Source organism: Rattus norvegicus, chromosome 19 (genome assembly GCF_021556685.1).
Source record: "Rattus norvegicus strain SHRSP/BbbUtx chromosome 19, alternate assembly SHRSP_T2T, whole genome shotgun sequence".
NCBI lineage: Eukaryota > Metazoa > Chordata > Mammalia > Rodentia > Muridae > Rattus > Rattus norvegicus.
Window position 1 is genome coordinate 14,814,366 of NC_141552.1, and position 26,654 is coordinate 14,841,019.

Sequence of the window (26,654 nt, forward strand, 5' to 3'; positions counted from 1 at the left end):
TGATCTTTCTATTCTAAGGACCTTGATCTCTCTTTTTTTAGGTCCACATTAAGAGTGCATACAAATGGACATCACCATCTGAACATCTTAGTATTATCTACTCTGTATATATAGCATAATACTGTGCCTATGACAGTCTTAAGCTTCCTTGAGTGTAGTTGCCCCATCAAGAAGTGTGAAGTTCTGAGTTCAAACCCCAGTGATGCTTTAAAGGGACTAGAAGAAAGCCATCAGAGATACTCCACTTCTTTGTCCTTAGATTAAATCAAGTTGACACAATGTGAACCTGGTGGGCTATTTAACCAGCATCTTTCTCCCAACCCCACTTCCACGAGTTCAGTCCATGGCAGAATTCATCCCCCACCATCCTAGATATTTCTTTATATATTTCTACAAGAGCCAGGTTTCTTTTTTTTTAACAGAATTAGTTGTAGGCAATCAACTGCTGCCCTATGTGAGAAATGATTAGTATCTATTGCAACTTACCACAGTGTATTTGTGTATACAAGTACATTATTGGAAATCCAGCATTACTGAGGGATTGGAAACCAGTGCTGTGGCCTTGCCTTTCTGTGCCTCTTCCTGGCTCACAGGCAGCTGGGGGCAGACCTTGAGTTCCTCTTCAGGGACAGAGTGATGTTGAATGGGCACTGAGCAGGCAGAGAAACACAGCTGAGGCAGCTCCTTTCAGTTATTAAACACATCATCTCCTTCCGATCTTAAGGGCTATTGCTGAGGTCTTGCCCCCATACCTACCTTAATAGCAGTGAATTTGTTACACAGCAGCCAGCTCTTTCCTATTGCTCTGTAATACGCCTCCACATCATGGATGCCAAGAAAAACACTAACAAAGAACAAAAAACTCTGACGTTGAACTGTGTGGTGCTGGTCACATACCCTGTTATGTTCTGTATGTTATGAGGTTTGTTAATCTTAACAAGTTCGCCAAGTGTATTCTTCACATAGGACCCAATAGATTCAAGGAAAATAGGAACAATTATGTGTAAAATGGCCTGAGTCAGGGCCCACAGACCGAAGCATTTCCAACACTTGTGCACCAGCCCATGTGGATTTTGCAATGAGCGGGGCCTAGCAATGTCCAGTACACAGTTGTGAGCTGTTGCTCTGGTTGAACTGTATTGGTGTGTGCATTAATAAACTACACCTATTTAAATGAATTCAGTGTCCTGTGGTTTGAATCCAGACCCCTTGACACCAGGTCTTCCCTTCTGCAGCACTCGGGAAAAAGGCTAAGTTTAGGAAAGGTGACCTCTTGTCATAAGTTATGTGACAAGAGGGATGGTGAATGATCCCTTGTGATAAGAATCAAGGTTTCCTCTGTGGTATTTAGGTCTATACTGGCCCTGTGCAACAGCTTCAAGAACCCATTTCTGATTTTCCTTGGGATTCCCGTGATGATGCACTCAGACAGGATTGGAAACAACCAAAACGGTGGTCAGACTTGATTTATAAAATGTAGGTAACATTGCAAACTTATGTTGTAGGATATTTGATCATATTGTCATCCCCAATATTGTGTTATTTACTTAGAAAAATACCTTCTGGCTGTGTAGTTCAGGACTAGCACCAATATTTAACCCTAGAGCTATTTTTGTTTGTTTGTTTGTTTTTTGTTTTTGTTTTTGGATGAACAAGTACTTTCCTATTTTGTGGCCCAGCCCTATCTCTTACTTCTTTGCACAGTCATAGAGAGACCTCAAACATATACTCAGACAAAGCCAGGGGAGTGTATAAAAGGGCCTAAGGCAATACCACATAATGACATTGAAAGTGGGCTCTCTTCTTGATCCACGCCTCCAGCTCTCCTGACATCTACATGAATTATAACTCCTAATGCAGTGTAAATGATGTCTGCGCTATTGCTGAAGGAATCATGAGAATAACAACTGTAAACATTCCACCATGGATAGAATTTGTGGAAAGAGGCAACTGGCAGCCAATGAGAGGGCTCTACAGTTAAAGGTGCTTGCTGTCAAGTCTGATGAGCTTGACTCAATCCCCAGGACCCACGTGGTAAAAAGGAGAGAACCAAGGGACAAGCTGTCCTCTGGCTTCCACTCATGTGCTTACATGTATGTGAGTATATATGTATATGTCTGTATGTACGTGTGGATATGAATGTGTGTATGCATGTATGTGTATACGTGTATATGTATATGTGTGTATATGTCTGTCTATATGTGTGTATAGGTGTATTTGTATGTGTGTATATGTATTGTATGTGTGTGTATGTGTGTATGTATATGTGTATGTGTGTATGCATGTATGTGTGTATGTGTGTATGTGTGTGTATGTATGTGTGTATGCATGTAGGTGTGTATATATCTGTGCATGAGCATGAATGTGTATAGTCATGTATATGCATGTGTTTTCAGGTACGTGTATTCGTGTTTATGTACGAATGTATGTGTGTATATGTATGTATGGACACACAAACACACACAATGTTAAATCATAAAAAGCTCCTTGGAGTATTCACCGTGCCTGGATAAGTGGTGACCATGTGGGGGAAACACATGTCCATGTAAGCACACCTGTTCACGTGCACTGAGCAATGCCCAGCCTGGTCTTGAGCTCACTACCTGCCCAACGATGAGTTTCTGCCCACCTGGTCTTCTCAGAGCCAGGCGACGATTGTTCCTGCCATTCCAGTTCTGTTCCAGTTTCTCATGCCACAAACCTTCTAGCTTGAATCGCACCTACTGACGCAGGAACCTAACAGCCTCCAACCCAGTGAAGTAAGTAAACTTCTTCCTGACATCCTCAGGCTTGGTGTCCCCCATGAGTCACAGGGAGGAAGGATGGCATGCACCAAGGAGAAGGGCCATGGGCAAGGAAGACAGGATCATAAGTCAGTCATCCCTGACACCAGCAAAGTGTGTGCTTCAGAGCTGGCTCTGCTCACTCTTGTCCCAGTGGCAGGACTTAAGAGTGGTGCATACCTGTCACCCAGCGCTCAGAGACGTCTGAGGCATGAGAACCAGGAGTTCATGGCCATCGTAACTAATGGTGAGATCAAAGCCAGCCTGGGCTGCATGAGACTCAGTCTCAAAGCAGGCAAGGAGGAACTTGCTATATTTGAGCAAGGAAGCTGCCATCCTCCTGGGTTCTAAACATTCACTGCAATACAGAAAGATGCTAGGGCTAGTGTGGCAGAAAGTAGGAGACAGAGAAGCCAGGTTAACCCTCACTAATATTCTCATGCTGTGTGAGCTATGAGTAGATGGTGCCCTATACACTGTGGACAGGATGGTCTCTCAGACAGTTCAGAAAGCCATGGAGGACTCCAGCAATTCTCCACTTGGGTGTCACTTGAGTCTTATATGTGTGTGTTTACAAGCCAAAACATAAAATCCATAGGTGACTGTGTGAATTCAACATGGCCCAGCCATGTGCTGGAATATTATTCAGCCTTACATAGGATTCAGATTCTGATCCTTGAACAGGAATGAGAATGGTAGCCATTCTCCTAAGTCAGACCTCCAGGCAGTGCAAAGACAAACTAACACTGTATGACACCACTGAGGGCTGCAGTGTCACCAGTTATATAAAGACAGAAAGCAGGAAGGTTTACAGAGCCCCAGGGGTGACATGGAGTGGGGAGGTTGGAGGGTAGGTGTGTAAGTGGGACTGAGCCTCAGAGGAATCAGACATGGCTGCAGAATATGCATGTGGTTGCCTCCCATACCTGTGGGTGCTGCCTCCTCAGAAAGGCAAATACAGCAAAAGAAAGGAACAGAGGGGACAGGCTCTGACCTCCTGTAGACACACACAAATGACGTGACAGAATGTGCACACTGCTGCCTTGCTGCAGGAGCAGTTGAGCTTCCAGAAGGGTTGAAAGAGGCTGGAAGGGCTGAGCATGGCACTGAGTTCAAGGACATAGCTTTAGGTCCTGGGGAACCTACGGTGCCCAGGCCCCATCCTGCTGATACTGAGGGACACAGCTGACATTCAGGGTGATGGCTGGGCTGGGCTGGGCTGGGGAATAGGTGTCCACTCTCACCTGCTCCAGCTTGAAGATGCGCTGGGTGAAGTAGAACTGCAACTACTTGTTGGATTCATTGATGCAAATCTGCTGGAAGCTATTCTGTTCAAAGTCCTCAAATCTGAATATGGCCAAGACACCAATGGGCAAGCACTGGGAGACAAGGTGTGGTTATAGCCAGGGTCTCCTGGAAAGACTAGCCCTCCTGAGAGGAGTTGCAGCAGAGGGGCTGTGTTTTCCTGACCAGTTTGGTACCCAGTGTTTTTTTGCCAAGGGTTCCTTTATTACTTCTTGATGGAACCAGGCCTGCACATATCCAGTAAGCATTGGGGTGGAACCTGGGCTTGGTGCCCACATGCTGGCATCGTTGAGGGTGAAGTCTAGCCTATCACACTTCCAGACACCGAGTGCAGATGCCTGGGTTCCTATAGAATGGCGGTTCTTACCCTTCCTAACACTGTGACTCTTTATTTCAGTTCCTCATGTCGTTGTCATCCCAACATAAACTTATTGGAGAGCTACTTCATGAGTGTAACTTTGTTACTGTGAGGAACTGTAATGTAAATGTCTGATGTGCAGGAGCGCTGATGTAGAACCCACAGATTGAGAGCAGCTGCTGTAGAGGATCAGAGTCCTCTGCCAGCCCTGGTGTTTGCAGAGATCCTGTGGGTTCCCAGTCTCCATGGCTTTCCCAAGGACAGGGTTTATTCTTGGCCGTCTCAGGGCCCGGAATCTCACAGAAACAGCCTCTCCCATGTCCTTCCTGTTGAGGAGAGCGTGGTTGGTCCTCAGCACAGTCCAGTCAAACAGGGCGCTGTATAGACACTTGGCCAGGGGTCTCCTGCAGTTATGGCCTCTGGACAGAGGGGTTTCTTACCTGGGTGGGGCAACTGTGCCAGGTACAGACTGTGATGCTCAGAGTCAAGACCTCATTTTGTCTTATTTTCATAGACAAAGTTGCCCAGGCTGGACTCGAACCTGCCGTGTAGCAAAGGATAATTAAACAACTGATCCTACTGCCTCTACCCCCCATGGGCTGAGATTGCAGATGAGTGTCACCAGAGCTGGCTTGTCACAGCTGCTATACGGCTCTAAGTCAGGGGCCTCATGCGCAGGTGTGTTATGACTGTGCCATCCCCACCCCGCAACCAGGGTTTTCACCTTTCTCCTGCTGAAGTCTGCTTAATCCTACTCTGGCCCCAGGACACAGCAGCTGTGGGAGACTCAAAGCCTGGGGCTTCAGCTCAGCATGGGTACACAGCATGGCATGCAGGATGTATGGTTGTGAAAAAGCCAAGGAAGTGCTTCTCAGCTCACCCCCTGCAGGAGTGTCTAGTCCATCCTTCTCCCCAAGGACGCAGACATCTGCTTCCAACTGCCCGACATGCCTCTCTGGTTTTGACTTTCCTGGATGCCATGTCAATGCCACCACACAGAGTGCTGCCTCTACTGGGGACACTCACACAACCTCTCTGGGGGACATCTGAGCCAAGCAGGGATTGGGTGCACTGCAGAGAGGTCAAGTCATGTCGTGAAGTACCTTGTCCCACAAAGGCTCACTGTTCAAGGAGTTGACTGGAAAAGTAAGCTTATGCCCCTGGGCAGGGTCCCCATAGGGAGTGTCCCACACCCTACTATCAGGTCTATTCCTGGTGCCATGCAAATTCAATTTGCAAGACCCAATGCTCTGGAAATGTCAAGAGCTAACGGAAATGTACCAGGAAGTGCACACCACAGCAAAGGGAGAGGATGGCACAGAGACGTATGCTATGGGTTAAGGGGCACGGAAAGGCCACCTCGAGCACAGGGGTCAGTCACCTCTTTCACAAACAAGGCAAAAGGTCAATGCTCTCAGCTCTGGGAGTCTAAAGGGCTCTGTGGCTCCTAAGCCCTGCAGCTGCAGCCAGAAGCAGCACTGAACAGGATGTAAATGCTGAGGATGGCGATGTCAATAAAACTTTATTTACAAAACCAAATTGGTGGTGGTGCTGCTGCTGGTGGTGGTGGTGGTAGTGGTGGTGGTGGTGGTGGTGGTGGTGGTGGTTGCGGACTGGTTCATTTCAAAGCATGCTGGAGTGGCATGGCCACTGAGCATCGGGAAACACAGAAAGGAATGCGACCGGACACAGGGCTCCCAACACCCTAGACGTTGACCTATGGCACTGGAACAGGGTCCCTGAAGGTAAGTCTGGACAGTCAGATAAGGTAAGTACATTTTATTACAAGGAAATGGGACAAGATAAATCTTCTCTTCATCTCGCTATGCTTAAGCATCTTTAAGAGTGCAGGGAATTCATGTCTATCAGTCTGGTTTAGAAAAGTGTTTAGAGACAGCTTGAGGAAACTCCATGGTTCCCTGACGAGGGTTCCAGGGATTCTGATATCTGGGTCAAAGTGAAAGTTAAGGTGAAAAAGGCTGTTAGGCAGGGCAAAAAGATTCCAATTTCTGGTCTCTTTGGGCTGTAATTTTTACTGTGTTCAAGGCCATGAATGCAGACAGGGTAATAACGAATACAGAACAAGAAGCTAGAGCTTCATTAAGACAAAACGAAAGTAAAAGTTTTGCACTCTGCACCACTGCCTGAAGCAGGTTTTTCTAAGTCGTTTCCCGAGGATAGCATGTTGACCTTTAGATTCACAGGATGATGATGACAAATTCACCTGCTTTTTCTTTTCCTATAATTAGGCCGGCATCGATTCAAGGTGTGGCCCAACCGACTTATTATAAAGGATGATACTGGTTGGTTGAAAAAGGTAGTAGCTTTCTATGAACCATGTATTAAGTTTTTATGTATATTAAAATTAACATTGGAAAGAACAATGGTAGGAGAGGAAGCTGGAGGACAACTGCTGCAAATGCTTGCTTTTGAAAATGCTAATGAAGAGTACAGGAGAGCATTATTACCTATAAAGGAGGCTGGGGATATTAATGCTTATATGAAGGCATGCAAGGGTATCTTTTCTGAAAATGGAAAGATGCATATTTGGCATGTATTGATCCAGATAGAGTTATTAAATTATATGTTTAAATACTCTTGAATATCCTACCGGCACTTTCAGTCAGGATGAGTTGCCTTTAGAATGGGTTTATATTAAATAAAACTTTAACCATACATTAACAAATTATGAGGAACAAATTTCTTTAAGTATTCAGCAAGGCATACAAAGATCTGTTACTCTGTGGGGATATGATTGTGCTGCTATTGTTTTCCCATTTAGCAAAGATAAAGTGGAATATTTAATGCAGATGTCTGAGGTTTTTCAATTAGCCATGATTTCTTACACTGGAAATATTGAATTTCATCCTCCCTATAGTAAATTGTGGGATTGCTTTAAAAAACAAAAAAAAATTTGATAAATACACTAATTTTGTTGATCCATTACCATCAGCCTTTACTGTGTTTACAGATGGCTCTAACACCAAGATGGCTTATTGGACCAAAGATTAATTTTGGGAACAAGAATCTTCTTTTGGGTCAGTACAACAAAATGAATTATTAGCGGTAATTAATGTATTCCAGGATTTTACTCATGATGTAAAAATATTATAGCTGAGTCCGCTTATGTTGTAGGAGTAGTACAGAATATTGCGACTGCTGTTGTTTCTACATCTAAGCCGATATTAAATGTTATTCTCACATATTAAAGGACTATTGTTATTATGAAACTCTAGAATATTCATTACACACACTAGATCACATTCAAAATTTCCAGAATCTTTAACACTTGGCAATCATATGGTAGATCAATTAGTGGCCTTTGCTACCCCAGAAGAACACAGTCATAATCATGCCAATACAGGATATTTACATATTAAATATAAGCTTCCCTATTCTCAAGCCAAACAAATTATTGCTAATTGTCCTACGTGTTAGTCTTCATGTATAAAATATGTTCCATCTCAAATTAATCCCAGAAGGATGCAACTTAATACATCATGTCAGATCGATATAACCCATATTTCTGAGTTTGGTCACCTTTCACATATAGATGTAAGCATAGATAATTTTTCAAAATTTGTGTGGGCTACACCATTGCCAGGAGTACGCACTGCTCATGTTATACAGCATCTATTGGAAACTTTTGCTGTTATGGGACTGCCTTCTAAAATTAAAATTGATAATGGACCAACATATATTTCTTATCAATATAAACAATTTTGTCAACGATATCATATTGTACATATTACTGGTACAGAACACAATACACAAGGACAAGCTTTTGTTGAAAGAATTCACCACACCATATAATGACAAATTATAAAATTAAAAAGGGGGAAAAGAGATGGCCTTATGCAACCTGAATGGAGTTTGCAGACCAGTCCCAGAGCTATATTGGCACAAGCATTATACGTTATTAATTTTCTTAATTTACCACAAGGTGAAGTTATATCAAGAGCCGATAGACACTTTGTTGAACTTCCCCCCAGAAGGCATGGAACAGACAGTATGGATAAAAATTGCCCGGGATGCTGAATGGCAGGAAGGGACATCATTGTATGTAGGGGAGAGGGTTTTGTCTCATTACAGGATGGGAGACTATTCTGGTTACCCGGGAGATGGATCCAAGCACAGAATAATAAGAACTGCTCCCTACCCTCAAAGGAATCCAGTTAAACCAGCTACATTTTCTCCTGATGGATGTTCTCAGGAGATGAGGAGGTGTCCTCCATTACTGAGGCCCTGGCTTCTCTTAGTGTCCACAAACAACAATGGATAAGGATCCGTGCAGTGACAACCCTATTACCTATATGGGGTAAGGTGAAGCGATTAAGCACTGAAAGGAATAATTTTGTCTCCTTCAGGAAAGTCCTTTACTACTGAGCACTTATTCTTAGCAATGTGTGTTTTACTCATGGTTTCTTCTGCTGCGGCCAATGCCAGTTATCGGGCTTATATTGCTTATCATGATGAAATCCTACTACTTTTCTGTTAGTAAATATATGGATAATGACACAGAACATGATTGGAAGTTAATTCAAGCCTATTTAGAGGGTAATGAAAGTGCTTCAAAAGTAATTAATGCCTTGAAATATGATGTTCGAATGTCTTTTGGTAAACAGCTAGAAGATACTACTCCTATGGAAATAGCGAAATTATTGGCTGATCAATTGACAGGATTAGATCCCAAGGCTTGGCTTCAAAGGATTTTCCATAGCATGAGAGGAGCTAGTTTTGCCATAATCTTATGTACATTATGTATTATGTTGCTTTATTTTTACCTGACTAAACCACTACAAGGACCTTTAGCTATGTTATGTAAAGTGTTACTTTAAAACAAAAGAAAAAAGAAGGAATTGTTAAGACATAGAGATGCAGCTCCCAGGCAGGGTCAAGAAAGGCCTGGTGACAGATTCAAGTAGGGGCTGGAATGCCGCCCTGGAGAAGAAAATGTTTTTCTCACTTGGCCTTAAAATATGTTCTGCTGTGTCCCGTTTCTATGGAAGTGGTTCTAACGCTCTCTTGGTAATGGTGAGTATATTTTGATTATAATAAGAGAGGTTATTTGTTATATGAATATTTTTAGAAGAAGCTTTCATTTATTCGTCTTTCTTTGTTTAATCTTCCCTCATTGTTCCTGGTATCCTGGGAATAATGATCTTATGGTATCTTGACACAATGAAAATTGTAGTAATGCATATTCTTAGCTTAATAAGGATTAATAAAGCTCGCAACTGCATGCAGTTTCTTATGCCTTTGCTCTGCACCCCCTGTGTCCTGGGGGTATGTGACCATACCCAGGGCCCCAACTCACTACACATTGACAATGGGTCACCCCACAAAACAGAGAAGCATCTACCTTAGTCAAAAATGGACATTTTATTGAATGCATACACTAACACTGATTGATCACATCCATAGCTAAGATACTAGGGGCAGGTCCGTGGCCCAAAATACATTCCTCTAAACCTATAAAGCAAAGAAAGAAAGAAAGAAAGAAAGAAAGAAAGAAAGAAAGAAAGAAAGAAAGAAAGAAAGAGAGAGAGAGAAAGAAAGAAAGAAGGAAAGAAAGAAAGAAGGAAAGAAAGAAAGGAAGGAAGGAAGGAAGGAAGGAAGGAAGGAAGGAAGGAAGAAGAAAAAACACAAAAAACTTAAGCTTCTCATAGGAACTTCGCAGGAAGTGTTGTCTGGCGGTCAGTTCTGATTAGGCCATTTTAGATGAAACAGTACATAGTGACCCTTAATGTGATGGGCCCTATATAAAGCTTTTTGTAATATTGGAATTTTAACAAACCTCATCCAGAACATACAGCAGAGGCAAGGATGTGATCACCATGTCCTTGCTCTCTATCAGGTTATTTTTCTGTGTCCTTGATTGTCAGGCATAGAACAGCAACAATCTGAAATAGCTGGTAGACATGGAACAAAGTGGCAAAAACTATAGTTGTGGGTTGCACACCTCAACTGTCAATGGCTAATGCTGTCCTCAGAGACCTCGGAGGCCCCTCTTGTAAGACTATCTATTGGAAATGGAAGCACTGACTTCAAAGTGAACCGGGCCAGCCAGGGAGAGGGCACCATGGGATACGTGAGACCCTGTCTAAAACCAGCACAAAAACCAACCCTTCATTCAAAGCATCATCTATTAATTCTTTATTATTTACCACTTTCTCCCTACCAGCCTTTCAGTCTGGAATGGTAGAAAAGGACTGGGAATGTTCCTTCTATTCTAAGGACCTTGATCTCTCTTTCCTTAGGTCCACATTAAGAACACATGCAAATGTGTATCACCATCTGAACAACTTAGTATCATCTACTCAGTATATCTAGCCTAACACTGTGCTATGACAATCTCAAGCTTCCCTGAGTTTCGCTGACCTAGCAAGAAGTATGAAGTACTGAGGCCACACCCCAGTGATCCTTTCAAGGGGTTAGAAGAAAGCCATGAGAGATGCTCCACTTCTTTGTCCTTAGATTAAATCACATTGACACAATGTGGGTGGACTATTTAACCAGACATGTTTCTCCCAACCCCACCTTTCTGAGTTCAGACCATGGCAGAATTCATGCCCCACCACCCTAGATATTGAGTTTAGTGATATGTAATTATTATTTAAACCTATGCATTAAATTTTGTCATTTTGTTAATTTTTGTGGTTTTCACAGTCTTCTTTGATTAACTTTCCTAGTTTTATTAATTTATCCCCTGTGTTCTCTGGTATTTTGTCCTTCCCTTCAAACTAAAGTATTCCTTTTAGGATCCTCTACAGAGCTGTCTTACTGGTTATACATATTTTGTTAAATTTATTTTAGTGTGCATTAGTAAGCACAGTAGCTGTGCAGCTGCCTGCCCTCCATGGTAGGAGATCTACTTTCCAAACAATAACGCTCAACTCTTACTGACTGTGTAGCATCTTGGCTGCTCTTTGTTGCACTTGGACAGCCCTCAGGACCAGGCTCTCCTCTCCCTTAACCATGGCTGCTGTCCTCTTCCTCTCTCCTCTCCATCACACACGTTCTTCCTTTATTCTTTGGCAGCTTCTTCTTCCTTCTTCCCTCCTCATGTTCCTCTCTAGCAAAGCCCTCAGAAACTCCCCTCCCCCATCTCTCTGCTGTGCAGCTGTTGGCTGTTGGCTTCTTTATAATCACAGTTAACTGGGAACAGGGTCAGTTATTTGGGGTTAACCAGTCCTGAGTTCCACAAATTAGCATTAAAATACAAGCAGAATTAGGCCAATCCACTTCAGGGATTTTTGTTTGTTTGGTTGGTTGGTTTGGTTTAATTTTCATTTACCTTTTTACTTGTTATTTTATTTTTGGCTATTTTTTATTAATCGGTTATTTTATTTATTTACATTTCAACTATTGTCCTGCTTTCCACACTCCCCTCATCAAATTTACATCCCATTTCTGCTCAGCTTTGCCTATGTGACAGTGCTCCCCCACCCACACATATCCATCCCCACCTCACACCTCTAGGATCTGCCTTTGGTGGGGCTACAGGCCTCACCTTGAACCATAGAGCATCCTTGCATACACTTTGGCTGGCAGTTTGGCCCCTGGGAGCTTGGGGATTAGGGAAAGAAGATCTGTTCAGATATTAAAGCCAATGATTGCTGCATTCTCTTCTTTTTCTGGTTATAGGTGAAATTATGTTTGTGTGCTTCTCTTTTTTTAAATTATTGAGAGAAGATTAATTTCTTAGTTTTTCTTGGGTATAGTTCAGTTTATTGTCTTGGAGTTTTCGTCCTGTTAGCCTCTGTTGTGCTTTCTTACAGAAAAGAATTGTTTAAATTTGGTTTTGTCATGAAATATCCTGGTTCCTCCTTTTATGGTGATTGAGGATTATGCTGGATATAGGAGCCTGTGTCTGCAGTACATCTGCCCAAGATTTTCTGACTTTTAGAATCTCTGTTGAGAAGTCTGGTGTAATTCAGATACATCTGAATTTATTTGTTACTAGATATTTATACCTTACCCCTTTTAATGTTCTTTCTTGATCTGTGCATTTAGCGTTTTAATTATTATGTGAATGGAGGAATTTTTCTGGTACAATTAGTTTGATGTTCTGTAGGCTTGTTGTACCTTTATGGCCTTTTCTTTCTTTACCTTATGGAAGTTTGCTGCTATGATTTGTTGAAGGTGTTTACTGGATCTATGAACTAGAAATCTTAATTCTCTTCTCTATCTATTATCCTTAGGTTTCAACATTTAATTGTGTCCTGAAATTCATGGATGTTTTGGATTCAATAAACCATACATGTTTATCTGAGATGGGTGTTTTGTGCTTTGTGGGATGACCTCCTTGACCCCAGGCTGCATGAAGAATCTCAGTTGACAATGGGGACATAAATTATGAGTATGTGTAGCAAGACCCAGGCCTCTTCCAGGTTCTTAGATATTAACTGAGAACCTCAAATACAGTAGTGATGTGATAGTGTGGTGTGAATCTAGTTACTATTCTCTATTTTGATATAGATGACTCTTTTTGTGTCATGGTCAGCTTATAATGACTAGAAGACCTAAGCTTGAGAATAACCAAAGACTACATTGCTTCTCTAGCAGCTGTGCTTTTAAAAGTCCTGGTGTGACAGCAACTGTTGGTGGACATTCTGGATTATTCCTTCTGTACTTTAACTCTCTGTGTCACTTCCACCATGAGTAAGTTAGTTCAATTCCATAAATTGGAAATCCATCACCTGGAAGAAATACTCTTTTTTTTTAAGATTTATTTATTTATTTATTTATTTATTATATACAAGTACACCGTGACTGTCTTTAGACACACCAGAAGAGGGCATCATATCTCATTACAGATGGTTGTGAGCCATCATGTGGTTGCTGGGATTTGAACTCAGGACCTCTGGAAGAGCAGTCAGTGCTCTTAACCACTAAGCCATCTCTTTAGCCCAAGAAATACTTTCTGAATATGATCTGAGATTGGCCATGGAAAAAGGGTAGCTTGAACTGTCCCACCTGGGTTCTGGGTCTGCACAGGCCTGCTCTCCAAAAGAAACCTGTGTTCACAGCTGTTGGCTGGCTAAGAAAGATTTCACAAGACGTGATACACAGCCCTTGGACTTCTGCTTCAGTCATCTGCACAATTTTTCCCGGACGATATCCTCATACCTCCAGCAGGCGGGTGATGAAGCTGTCCACTCTCAGCTCCCCTTCAGCCATCTTGTGGGCACCAGACTCTCCTCCCTGCAGCAGGAACAAGGGCTTCTCCATGGTGGCTGCAGCAGCAGTGGTGGTTTGGCATTCTCACCTAGGAGGCCCTATGCCTTTCTACCCCAGTTCCAACTCAGCTCAGGCCCGGGCCTTCCCCCATCCACTTCCCACGGAGCAGGGAGAGCAGCACCCACTAGAAATAAAAGGGAAGCCCTTGGTCCTGCCAAGACTGAACCCCCAGTGAAAGGGATTGTTGGGGGGAGGGTGGTAATGGGAGGAGGATGGGGAGGGGACACCAATAGAGAAGGGGAGGGGGAGGGGTAAGGGGGATGTTTGCCTGGAAACCCAGAAAGGTAATAACAATTGAAATATAAATAAGAAATACCCAATTTAATAAAGATGGAGAAAAAAAGATAAAAGTGTCACACATTTAAAACAGAAGAATATGGACCCTAATTTTAAAGGACAGTTCTGTCAATTAACTAAACCTTTAAGGAAGCTCAGAAAATCAGGCCAAACAATATTTTCTCGGTTTATGTATCTGTAATGTCGCATAAATAATAATGTCCGTTTCTTGCTGTTGTGGAGGGAATTAAATAGATAATATGTAATCATGGAAATTTTGAAGTACCATCCATTTTTCTGTTCATTAAATCACTCTTCCTCATTTCATTGATCAAGTATGTATGTTTTCTTTTCATAGTTACATGTATAATAAAACCAGCATAAAAACCTTCAGAATTGTATAAGCTTTCACTTTTAACAAATTAAATTAGTTGTTCTTTGTATTTCTGCTGAACATTTAAATGTTCTTTATATGTCCCAATGCAAGTTTATTAGGTACCTATAAACTTTAAACTCTGTTCCTGAGAGCATGAGTACTATTTAATCATATAGTAACTACACTCAGGCTGTCTTTGTATTAGAACCAATTATATCAGACTCTAAGAAAAATTACTATTGCGTAAAAGTTTGTGTGTGTATGAGTGTGAGTGTCTGTGTGTGTGTGTGTGTGTGTGTGTGTGTGTGTGTGTGTGTGTGCAGTACATGACCAAACAACTTTCAGGAGCCATTTCTCTCCTTCTGTCATGTGGGTCCCAGGATGTAACACAGATGTTTGACTTTGGCAATAAATAATATTACCCACTAAATAAATAAATAAACAAACAAAAAACAAGCCACAAATCAACTTTAAAAGTAAAGGCCAGAAGTTCACAGAATAGTAGCATTGGCCTTACCATATCCTTTCTTTGGGGATAGGAAAATTAATGTTCTGAAATCCATGACTTTCAGGAATTGTGATATTCATTGAAATTCAATTCCTTTGCAGATGCTCCAGTTGTTGTGGCCAATTGCTAGAAAGGTCAGCTTAAGCTTGCAGGACGCCCACCATCCCTCCCCCCACCCCACCTCCACAGAAAGCTCAAAAGACACTGCCCAGAACTTACTCCACATTCCCAGAACCACTTTCTTTGTCCATCATTTCCTTGAGACGAAAGGTCAGACTCCTTCACCCTAGTCTCTCCACAATCGACATCCTCCCTCCCAAAACACTTCTAAGACTGGAAAACATGTCTTAGGATGTATCTGCCAGACTCGGACTGAGAGAAACTAGGGCACTGGTTGTCACTACAACATTGGTGACATAGCAGAGGATGCCAGAACTCTCTAGGAGACAATAGAATGTCCAAGAAGGGACAGCAGATGTCATGGGGAGCAGACTTTGCCTCCCTGCTAATGTTCTCCCTGTACTGAGCATAAGCTGAGGTGCCCTTTCCAGGAGACTTTCCCGGGGCAGAGCCACTGAACACCTCCTGCTTCCAAAGCCAAATTTTCCTCTAGGCTTGATTATAAAAACCTTAGTAATTCCTATGCATCTAAATGAATGTTTCCTTCCAAATCCTGCCCAAAAATGTCTCATCCTAACTCAAATTATCCTTCTTCACCAATATTAGCCATTAAAAATTCCTGAGAAATAATACCAGTTTGAATATGCACTCAAAATGTTCTCCTGTCTTATTATGTACAGGTGCTTGAAATCACATCAAGAAATAGCCTGCATGGAAGGTTGCAACATGGGTGTGTGTTAGGGGAACACTCATGAAGCCTTGTGCTTAGCATTCAACGGTTGCCACAAAATTCCTTAGGAGGAAGACTTGAAATCATTATGGTGCTAGAAACAGTGTGCAGGCCAGTTGGCAGAGGAAAGTGAAACATTAGAGCCACCATTGAAGGCTCCTGTTGGGCCCTACCTTGGTGTTTCCCTCCCCCCTCGCTGAGCCTTTCAGCCTGCTATAGGAAGAAATTGTTTACACCTTTGACAGCTGCTCTTAGCCCCTGATTTGGGGCTGGGATTTTCCATGGCACCCTTCCTCCCCACTGAGCTTTCCTGCTTCTTGTTTTTAAGAAGCTGTTTATGCCCCTGATTGGGCTGGAACTTTCACCACACAGACTTGTCCTATTTTCCTGTTTGGGGATTTTCACCTGCCTTGTTGATTTTCCACGGCTTTTGCCTCTGGTATATAAGGAGATCTCAGTAAAGCCTTGGTGGCACTCGCTAAAAAGGGGTGACCCCTGTACGTGTTTTCTTTCAACCCCACAAACCTACACCCAATATTCACACACTGTCGGCACAGGCACTGACAATAGGTATCACAATAGAAACTAGTAACTAGATTTAACCAAACTATCACATTAATGCCGTATTTCGTGGTATTTTTTTTTTTTTTTGCTCTCCTAGAACCTGGAAGAGGCTTGGGGTTTTCTAATCCTACTCATAATTTATTATCCTTCCCAACACTATGGGCTTTGTTCTGTTAATGCTAACAGCGGCATCCAATACCTAGGATATTTTCTACTGACATGTGTGACGTGAGACAAAACAGTCCCTGTCATCCGTCACTTGAATAAACTTCCTTAGAGGACAGTGTAGTTGGAGGGTCCTTCTTTCCTCTCCAAGATCGAGAAACATTTCCAGTCTTCAGACAAGTGTGTCAGCCATTGTCCAGTGACTGTCTTGAGATGTCCACAATGTCAGCTGAGTGTCGTCATCCAGCCTGCCCTGTAATTGTTGTAGATGATTAATAGGGTTCCAGCCCTTGGATTTAATTCAGTGCTACAGTACTTGCCAAACACACTCAAAGCCCTCGCTGCCACCCTAGTCCTGTGTGCTCTAGAGAAAGAAAATAAAGATCCCCATTGTCTATCAAGTTTCTCCTCCAATAGAAGGAGAATCTGCATCGGGTCTTTTAAGTAACTCTAAGCCCCAGCTTCCCCACAGCTCCCTCCTTCGATTCCATTATTGGTGCATTTTCAGTAACGCTCACTTTATTTTTGGTGTGCAAAGAATATGCACCATGTCAGTAAAGTGTGTGTGTGTGTGTGTGTGTGTGTGTGTGTGTTCATCCATGAACTCACTATAAATTATTATCAAATGACCCAGAAGACCGTGGAGAAACCTGTCGATGTGCATGCAGAATTATGTTACTACCGTTCCATGGCACCTTGCAGGTAACACTGAAATACTGGGCTGCTTTAATAGAGCCTAAAACCAGGCTATGCATGGTTTTCGGTGAGATTGTGATGTGCAACACCACAACAGAGATCAGCAGAAGCTTCATTTTTTCCATGCTGCTGTTACCAAGTGAGGCAAAGCCTCATCCCATAGAGAGTCTGGTAGGATCTGATGAAAGGAGTAAACTCAGGGTTGAAATCAAGCCTTTAGAAACAAAGAGAAAAATACAAAGTCAAGGAAAGCAAGAGCTGTCTTTTTCTTTTCTTCCTCTTTTTTTTTTTTTTGAGAAGATCCACAAGAGAGACAACCCCTTCCTCAAACTAACAATGCACAAGAGAGACAATACATGAATTAAAAATCAGAAATGAAATGAGGGACATAACAATAGACACCGAGCAAATTCCAAAATCATTAGTTCTTACTCCCGAGGACTTTACGCCAGAAAACTGGAATATTCATTCGATATTGTTGATTTTGTAGACAGATAACAATTATCAAAGTTAAATCCAGATCTGGGAAGGTATCTGAATAATACCCCTAAGAAAATAGATACACTCATTAAAGGTTGCATACATTATATATTATATTGCTTTCTTTTTGCGTGATTAAACCCCTTCAAGGACAATTAGCTATGTTATAGAAAGTGTTACTTTTAAAACAAAAGGACAAAGAGAGAAATTGAGGAATCATTGAGATACACTTCCCAGACAGGATCAAGGAAAGACGGCTGAGAGATGCAAGCAGGGGCTGGAACGCTGCCCTTGAGAAGAAAATGTTTTTCTCACTTTACCTTACACTATGCTGTACTGTGTCCGTTTTTTGTGGAAGCAGCTCTCATGGTCTCTGGGGTATGACAAGTAGATTGTGATACTAGCAAGAGGGGTGACTTGCTATACAGATATTTTAAGGAGAAGCCTTTGCTTAGTCTCACTTCTTTGCCTAGTCTTGCCTCAGTCGTTCCTGATATCATGGGAATAACGATCTTATTATATCTTGCCAAAAGGGAAAGTGAGGTAATCCATATTCATGCCTGTATAAGGGTTAATAAACTTGCAGCTGCATGCAGTTGCATCTGCCTTTGCTTTGCATCCCCTGTGTCCTGGTTATTTGTGACCATACCTGGGCCCCCAACACACTAGATGTTGACAAGCATCACCCTTCTCACTGTCAGGTTTATTTTCTTTCTTTTTTGAAATCTATGATGTGGAGGCGTATTACAGCAACAATATGAAATAGCAGGCAGGCATGTATGAAAATTGCTGTGTTTAAGCTAGGTGTGGGGACAAGTCCTCAAAAGGAGCTGTTAAGATGGGAAACACATAATGCATTTGTTGCTGGAATTGAGTTGCCTCAGCTGTGTTGCTCTGCCTGCTCAGTGTCCATTCAACATCACTCTGTTTCTACAGAGGAACTCAAGGTTTGCCCCAGCCGCCTGTGAGCTGTGATATGGGCAGAGAAAGGCCAGGACACAGTGGTGATTTCCCACTCCTCAGTTATGCTGAATTTTCCACCACTGTACTTGTATACACAAGTCCAGTGTGGTCAGTTATTATAGATATTTGTCATTTCCTACAGAGGGCAACTATGATTGACTACACCCAATTCTACAAAAAACAAAATTCAGGAAACCTGGCCCTTGGCAGCAATGAATCAAGAAATATCTAGGATGGTGGGGCATGAATTCTGCCAAGCAATGAACTCAGATAGGTGGGGTTGTGAGGAAGATGTATGGTTGAATATCCCAATAGATTCACGTTGTATCATCTTGATTTAATCTAAGGACAAAGAAGTGCAGTATCTCTGATGGCTTTCTTCTAACCCCTTGAAAGATTAAGTGGGGTTTGACCTCAGTTCTTCATTCTTCTTGCTGGGGCAGCAACACTCAGGGAAGCTTGAGATTGCCATAGGCACAGTATTAGGCTAGAAATGCTGAGTAGGTGATATTAAGTTGTTCAGATGGTGATACCCATTTCATTTGTTCTTAACGTGGACCTAAGGAAAGACAGATCAAGGTCCTTAGAATAAAAAGATCATTTCCAGTTTTTTTCTACCTTTCCTGAATGAAAGACTGGTTGGCAGAGAATGGTAAAAATTCAAGAATTGGTAGATGATGCTTTGAATGAAGGGTGGGTTTCTGTGCTGGTTTTAGACAGGTTCTCAATTACCCCATCTTGTTCTCTACGTTGCTCGTCAGGTTCACTTTGAGCTCAAATAAAGCTGCTTCTACTTTCCAACAGGTAGTCTTACAAAGGGGCCTCCAAGGACTGTGAGGACAGCATTAGCCAATGAGAATTGAGGTGTGTAACCCACAACTATAGCTTTATCTGAAGGACCCTCAGACAGAGGAGACTCTCGCTCCAGTCCTGAGGACAATCACCACCCCATGAACACACAGGACTCAGTCTTGATGTAAAAACAAGAGGTTTACTTTGGGATACCAATGCACTGGGGCTCGACACGGTCCTCACGAGGAGGGATGTGAGGAGCCTCAAACAACAGAAATGTACAGCTTAAACAGTCATTTATGATCACACAGTTTCATTAGCTCAGCTATTTCAGTGCCAAGGATAACTAGGCAGATGTTTCTCGTCCTGGGATAAGGCCGTAACCACATCAATGTAGCTATTTCAGTAGGAAGGATGTCTGACGTGATATATGTTTTCTTATCCTGGGGTTCCCAGGACAAGGACCAAGGATATCTGTCTTGGCAGGTGTTTCTGTTCTGGGGTTCCCAGGACAAGGCTATAGCGATGTCAGCCTATAGCACAGCTGCATTCAGTACCAAGGACATCTCACTTCTATAGTGATCAGTCAGCTTCCCAGAGATGTTTCCTGTCTTGTAATTGCCCTGCAGTAAATATGTTCTATACCCTCTGTTCTTATGGTCGGGCAGCTTCCTAGAGAGTGGGTGGGAATGTGCTTTCTGTACTTTCTGGTCTATTGTCTAACGTCTAGGGGCTAAGCGAGGGCCAGCTTAAAAGATTCTCATGCTTAAGAAATGGCTGTACTGATATCAAACGGGGATCTTTCATATCCACTTTCTTCCAAGTCTACCAGCCATCTCAGATTGGTGGTGTAATATGCCTGACAATCAGGACACAGAAAAATAACTTGATACACAGCAAGGACATGGCAATCATATCCTGTGTTGTTATGTATGTTCTGGATGAGGTTTGTTAAAATGACAATATTGCACAAAGCTTTATATAGGACCCATCAAATTAAGGGTCACTATGCACTGTCATAGCTAAAATGGCCTGGTCAGAAGTGACCACTGGATCACTCTTCTGTAACTTCACATGAGAGGCTTGTGCTTTTTGTGTTTTTTATTTTTGTGGTTTTTTTTCTTATTTATTTATTTATTGATTGATTGATTGATTGATTGATTTATATGTTGTCAGGAAGATAGTTCAAGTCATGGATCTGCCCCCAAAATCTGAGCTTTGCTACTAATACTGTAAACAGTATTAGTGTATGCATTCAATAAAATAACTGGCTTTTTTTTTTAGTACGATACATGCTTTTGTGTTTTGTGGGGTGATCCATGAAACAGGAGTGAAGATGCTTGTTTCTTACTCTGTCCACTGAGTTATGTCTCTAGGCTTCTCCTACTCCTTTGGCTGCATCCCCCCCCCACATCTGCTGACTATTTTATTTTTCAGATGAAATCACACGTTATAGCTTAGAGAGGCCTGTAAGCAATCCTGCTTTGGTAACTTAAGTGCAAAGAGGAGAGCCCCACACTCAGTCTGAGGGTGCATTCACTGGTGGATCCAATATTTCAGTTTCCTCTCCTAACAGATCACCACATTGTTGCCAGGACCATAATGAATGCAATTCTTTCTCCTAAAGAATCTGGTGGCAACTGTCAAATGTTAAGCACAAAGCTTCAGGTTGTACCTATAACACACACCCACATTGCCACCTATCCTATAGGCTATTTCTGGGTGTGATTTCATGCACCTGCACATGATGAGACAGGAGACCTCTTTGGCTACTTATAGGAACTGGTGTGATTTCTCAGTAATCTTTAATGGGTAATATTGCTGACTGAGGAGAATTTGAGGTAGGATGAAACACTTCTGTGCAGGGATTGGGGAGGAAGCACTCATTTAGATACATAGCAATGACTTAGGTTTTTCCAATCTTGCCTAGAGCCAAATTTGGCTTTGGAAGCATGTGGTGCTCAGTGGCTATGCCACAGGGAAGTCCCCTGAAAAGGGTCCATCAGCTTTTGCTCAGTACAGGGAGAACATTAGCAAGGAGGCAAAGTCTGTTCTCCGTGACATCAGCAGACCCTTCGTGGACATTCTATTGTCTCCTAGAGAGACCTTGGAATCCCTGTGATGTCACCAGTACCGTTGTGACAACCAATTCCCTACTTTTTCTCTTAGTGTCCAAAGGATATATCCACAGACATGTTTTCCCGTCTTTGTAGGTGCTTTGGGAGAGTTGATGTTGATAGAGAAGAGTCTAGAGTGAAGCAAACGAAACCTAAAGGTAATGATGGACACATGGGGAATGTGGAGTAAGTTCTGGGCAGTGTATGTTGATCTTCCTCTCAGGGGTGAGTGTGGGGGCCTTCAGCTGGCCTTTATAGCAATGGGCCACAACCACTGGAACATCTCCACAGATATTGAATTCCATGATTATCACAATTCCTGAAAGTCAAGGTTTTCACATCATTAGTTTCTCCATAACCACATGGAGGATATGGCAATGCCTATGCTATTATTGGGTGAACTTCTAGTCTTTACTTTTACAGTGCATTCGGTATGTTAAATTGATATTATAACACCACCAGGAGTCATGGAGGGTATAACTTTTCTGAATTAAACAGGGCATCAATGTACTTCACTTTCATTGCTTCTTTCAATTCAGTGACTATCTGACAGTAGTAAGAGGGAGAGAACTGTGCTCCTGGCCATGACCTTATATTCTTAGAACTCCTCTGACTACCTCTGGCTGACGGGGCCAATCTTACCTTCATATATTAGAGGTTCTGTGTGGCAGATATTTTTCTACAGTAGCCAAACTATATGGAGCAGGTAGAGAAAGAGCCTGTAACCTATTGGCACTTCTGGGGCATTTGTCATTTCAGTAGGGGGAATTAATAAGTCTGTTGACCATGTCCTCCCCCTACATGAATTTTTAATGCAAAGTTATTGGACTAGAGTAACAGTGTAGGATATCTGAGTTTCCCTGATCAATCAATTCATTGTGGATGCTGAATTGATGATCTGACTTCTGAAACCAGAGGGGTGAGGGTCCTGAAACCAGGTTGTAGCCTGCGTACCTGATAATAATCCTGGAGAAGGCATCTCTCTGGTACTTGTAAGCCTGTGTGGGCGGGCATAGGGAACACCTGGCTGCTTACATCTCTTGGTCTCTATATAGTAGTGGGGGGACTGTGATCCACTTAGGATGCCTCTTACACAGACCAAACTTCTTGCAGTGACACTGGCTTCCAAGCATGTTCTCCTGTTTAGACCTCACTGTGGTCTGTGTATGCTCTATGCATTCACCCCATGCGGGTTCACTTGTGTTCTTCTACCTACAGAGGCCTGCAGACAGACGTCATCCCCTGAAAATATCCTAAACAAGGTGCAGGACAACGAGGAAGAGGAGAGGCTGAATAGAGAACTGGAGCTAACTACCAAGGAGAGAAATGAGCTGACAGATCGCCTCCTTTATGTGACAGGTGGATCCATGAACAAGAGGTATGCATTGCTCCAAACAAAGGACCTTGTTCTAAACCTCATCTCCCATAGAGAGGAGATTCAGAACCTGACCCTTACTGAGGAGTGAGTTTGGACATGGACTCTCTGATTCTGCCTGTTGAAAATCTGAACTTGTGATCTGAGTGAAGAATTCAGGGATAAAGTCACTGGAGCATGAGTTCCCAGTGTACAATTGGAAAGCCCTTGACAAGTGGCAGCTTTGCAAGGTTCTAGGTGCTGTGAGTTTGTGGACAGTGTTTGTACTTGCTAGGAATGTGACTGAACGCTATCATCTCATGGCAGCACCCTTAGGTAACAGGTCCCACATTGTTCATCTCCATGCTTAACTAGAAGGCCTGAGGCTCTGGCCTGTTCCTTCTTGTCTGTGTGCCTTAAACACTGAGACAGTAATGGTGCATACATTTCTAATGATTCTCATTGTGCTCTTTCCATATTTGTCTCTCTTTCTCATTCTCTGAGTCTGTTTAATTTTCTTTTCTTGTGGGTGTGTCCCAGTTTGTGTGTCTGTGTGTGCACAGGTCTGCATGCATATGCACAACTTTTATATGTTTCTGTGTCCCTCCACCCTTGGAATTTAGGGGTCTGTTTTTTGACCTCAGGATATACCTGTATAATAGTTTCATGGAGGTGTAAGTACTTTATTTTGGAAGCCCCACTTTCAACAGTACAGTTCTTTGCCTGTGTGGTCACATTTGTCTATACATTTGTATGCCTTGAGCAGATTATAAGTTTGTGGCAATATCTGGTCTCATCTCCAGAATTATGTGTACTGTCTGCCTCTAGAATATTAGTTATTCGGCTTGTAGCATTCCACTTGTCAAAACAGGAAAAATGAAATCAGAGGTTTCTGGATGTGTGTGTGTGTGTGTGTGTGTGTGTGTGTGTGTGTGTGTGTGTGTGTGTGTGTGTGGTTTGGTAAGCTCTGTGGCCTAGGCTCTTGACAGCATAACAGGTTTGAATGCAGATCCAGCCCTCCTGATTGAAAAAAGTGAGCCAGGGAACCCTTTATCTGGGTGCTTAGCTTCTGTTGTCCTGGGCACACAATTCCAAGTTTCTGAAGCTGAAGAATTCAAATATGTAGAATTCAGAAAGTGTCCTTCCAGGACTGGGGTAGTACAGGACACAGCCTGAGTTCATATAATCCTAAACCTCAATGTTCATTGGGTTCTATCTTCCTGGGGCCAGCCCCTACTTCAGGCCAAATCCATTTTATGAAAACTTGAAGATAAAGGAGAAAGAGTTCATGTCATTACTGCACAACTTAGACACAAAGAACATTGAACATCGTGAGAAATTTCAGGAGCTCAAGAAGGAGATTAACTTCTATCGGTAAGTACTGGTCAGAAGGGCCCATCACTTGTGGAATGGCCATTGCTGCCTCTCTTTGTTCTGGACTGGAGAGCCTGCAGCTCTGGGTCCATGTCTTCTGCTGTTTAAATATCACTGTGCTGTGGGTCTTTTGGACTCAGTTTCAGTTCTTTAAGAGACTGTGACTTCTCACCACAGTGTCTATGCATCTTTACAAGGCTCTGGATAGAACTACACTGATTCAGGCATCAGAGTGTTATTAGGCCAACCTGCGGCTCTGGGGTCTTACCAGGTTTAACAAAGCTCAATGTGTGGACCACATGGTTTGCATGACCTCCCTTGGTCATACTGTCCTCTTGTGGTTATTTGCTGCCTACTAATTGATGCTGTCCCGATGCATTGGGCTCTCATGGGTAGTTGTAGATCCCTTGTTCTTTTGGACAGACATGGACTCTTATTGGTGCTTGGGTCACAGAAACAATTTATTCTTCCCTGGATTGGCCATTTGCTGTTTGTGCAGCAGCCTTACATGTATGGAGATGTATTCTATGAAGTCTTTATGGGTATCTGGGTCCTGGTGGACTTTGTGGGATTTGGCAGTTGGAATGGGAGGAAGAGGCTTCAGGATCTTACTATGCAGAGTGTGTTTCCAGCAACCTGCACAGCCGGCTCCTGATGGACCAGGCATGTATGAAGAAGAAGTTGGTCACATTGAAGCAGGAGAGCAAGGAGTTACAGCGATATTTGTTTGAGTTGAACCCGAATGATGAAGATGAACAGGAGAAGGCCAGCAACCTCCAGACCCAGCAAAATGTGGTAGGAACAAGCAGCTGAGTCAGATTAACAATGTCTGATACCATTTGCCTATTGGATACATCTTTGCTTCCCCTATCACCTTTCTAATCTCCCCACACCCAGTCAGTCACCCACCTTATGTGATAGAGTTATTCATTGCTCTGTGTATGCACAAGTATTCTGGGATGTTAACCACTCTTCAGAAACTGAGTTATTGGCAATTATACTTCTCTGCCCTTTTTGAAACTGCAGTCCAGAAATGGTGACAGAGGAATAACATATCATATGACTGCATCTCCCTATCACAGATTGGATGCTATGAAGAGTTTTGAACGAGTTCTTGGTCGTGTGACAAAGGTCATACAGGGGTCATGTTATGGTTGGAAGCACCTTGTAGGGATAAGAACCAAGTGCAAATGGCAAATGAGTCCTGGTCATTGGCTTTGATCTGGGTATCATGTGGCCTTCTCCTTTCTTCCTGCACCCCAATTAGGTCTCTCCCCATTTCCCCATTCTTGGTTTGCACTGGTAGAGTCTGAGGAGCAGCTTGTTCTCCCACAGTACTGTGAGGGTTGCTGGTGATGTTCCCAGCCTGCAGAGATATCAGCAATGATTTCAGTGAAAAGATCAGTGCTGTCTGTCCAATGCAGCTGAGGGGACAGAAGGCAGCAACTTGACAGCTGGTATGCATGTCCCCACCAAATCAGAGTCTTAATAGCTGCCTTCTCCTCCCAGGTCTCAGAAACTGCAGGAGACATGGCATAGGACGGATCCCAGGAAGACAGCCCCCTGAAGAGTGAGTTTCTTCCTCAGGAGTTCCCTGTGACGACAATCCTCACAGTCAAAGACTTTTTGGGGGAATATTCTTCTTCTCAGATAATTTCCTCAATGTATAGAGACCCTAAATTTATGTACCCGTATGCCAGACTGTCTGGTTGAGGTCCTTCTCCTTTCTCATACGGACAACACCATTTGAGAGACATCTGAGGGGACTGCCTTGACGTCTTGTCCTAGAGGAGAAACAGCACTACAACTGTGTTTCTAAATGTTCATTAAGAAAATGCTGTTAAGAAATGTTTTTGGTTATGATTTTCATTGAAGTTTTCTTTTTGTTATTTCATACTTATATATTCTTGTTACTGTTTTTCATTTTTTATACCATTTTAGTTGTTCATTTTATGCCTGTTTTTTGTAAATTGTATTCCTTATGAATAAAAATTGATTTGTAACTCTTGACTCTTAAGACCATCTTATTCAAGGGTCCTTTCCCCTCCTGTAGACTTAGAACTGACAGCTAGATATGGATCTTTGCATGGTCCAGGCAGCATGGGTAAATAGGGAATTCAAAGCCACCAAGGTGTACACAGGGTGATAGTGTCTTTTGTGTGGATAATGTGACTTTTTTTATGGACACACACTGTATGATGTAATCACTGACATACTGTATCCATGCTGTATTGTCTTTTGCTCATCCTAGTCTATATCAGTCTACAACACACATTACTTATTGACTGTGTGCACCAGATATTGAGTAACACACACTCATGCCTGTAGAGCTGCAGAAAAAATGACAACTTTCACAAAGGATTATAGAATAATCCTAATCGAGAACCATGTGCCTCAGTTTTTCTTACAATACAGCATTAGTATTAAACCACAAAGATAATGACCATCAA

At 42.6% G+C, this 26,654-nt stretch overlaps 1 protein-coding gene across 4 annotated transcripts in view; it reads left to right on the forward strand.

The window, feature by feature from the left end:
- LOC147998832 (disks large homolog 5-like) overlaps positions 1-26,207 on the forward strand; it is a 98,154-nt gene extending 71,947 nt beyond the window's left edge. Inside the window, exons 1-9 of one of the 4 annotated variants that reach the window (XM_087595512.1) lie at positions 6,059-6,191; positions 6,696-6,763; positions 7,418-7,484; positions 8,539-8,764; positions 21,573-21,634; positions 22,695-22,854; positions 24,061-24,204; positions 24,837-24,999; positions 25,714-26,207. In XM_087595512.1, the coding sequence (XP_087451638.1) occupies positions 8,721-8,764; positions 21,573-21,634; positions 22,695-22,854; positions 24,061-24,204; positions 24,837-24,999; positions 25,714-25,743 (603 nt within the window). In that variant the 5' untranslated portion in view covers positions 6,059-6,191; positions 6,696-6,763; positions 7,418-7,484; positions 8,539-8,720 and the 3' untranslated portion in view covers positions 25,744-26,207. Of the gene's footprint in view, positions 1-6,002; positions 6,192-6,695; positions 6,764-7,417; positions 7,485-8,538; positions 8,765-21,572; positions 21,635-22,694; positions 22,855-24,060; positions 24,205-24,836; positions 25,000-25,713 lie in introns of those variants that run through there. The other 3 variants (XM_087595513.1, XM_087595516.1, XM_087595517.1) reach the window with 3 other exon arrangements.
- The last annotated feature ends 447 nt before the right edge of the window (positions 26,208-26,654 follow it).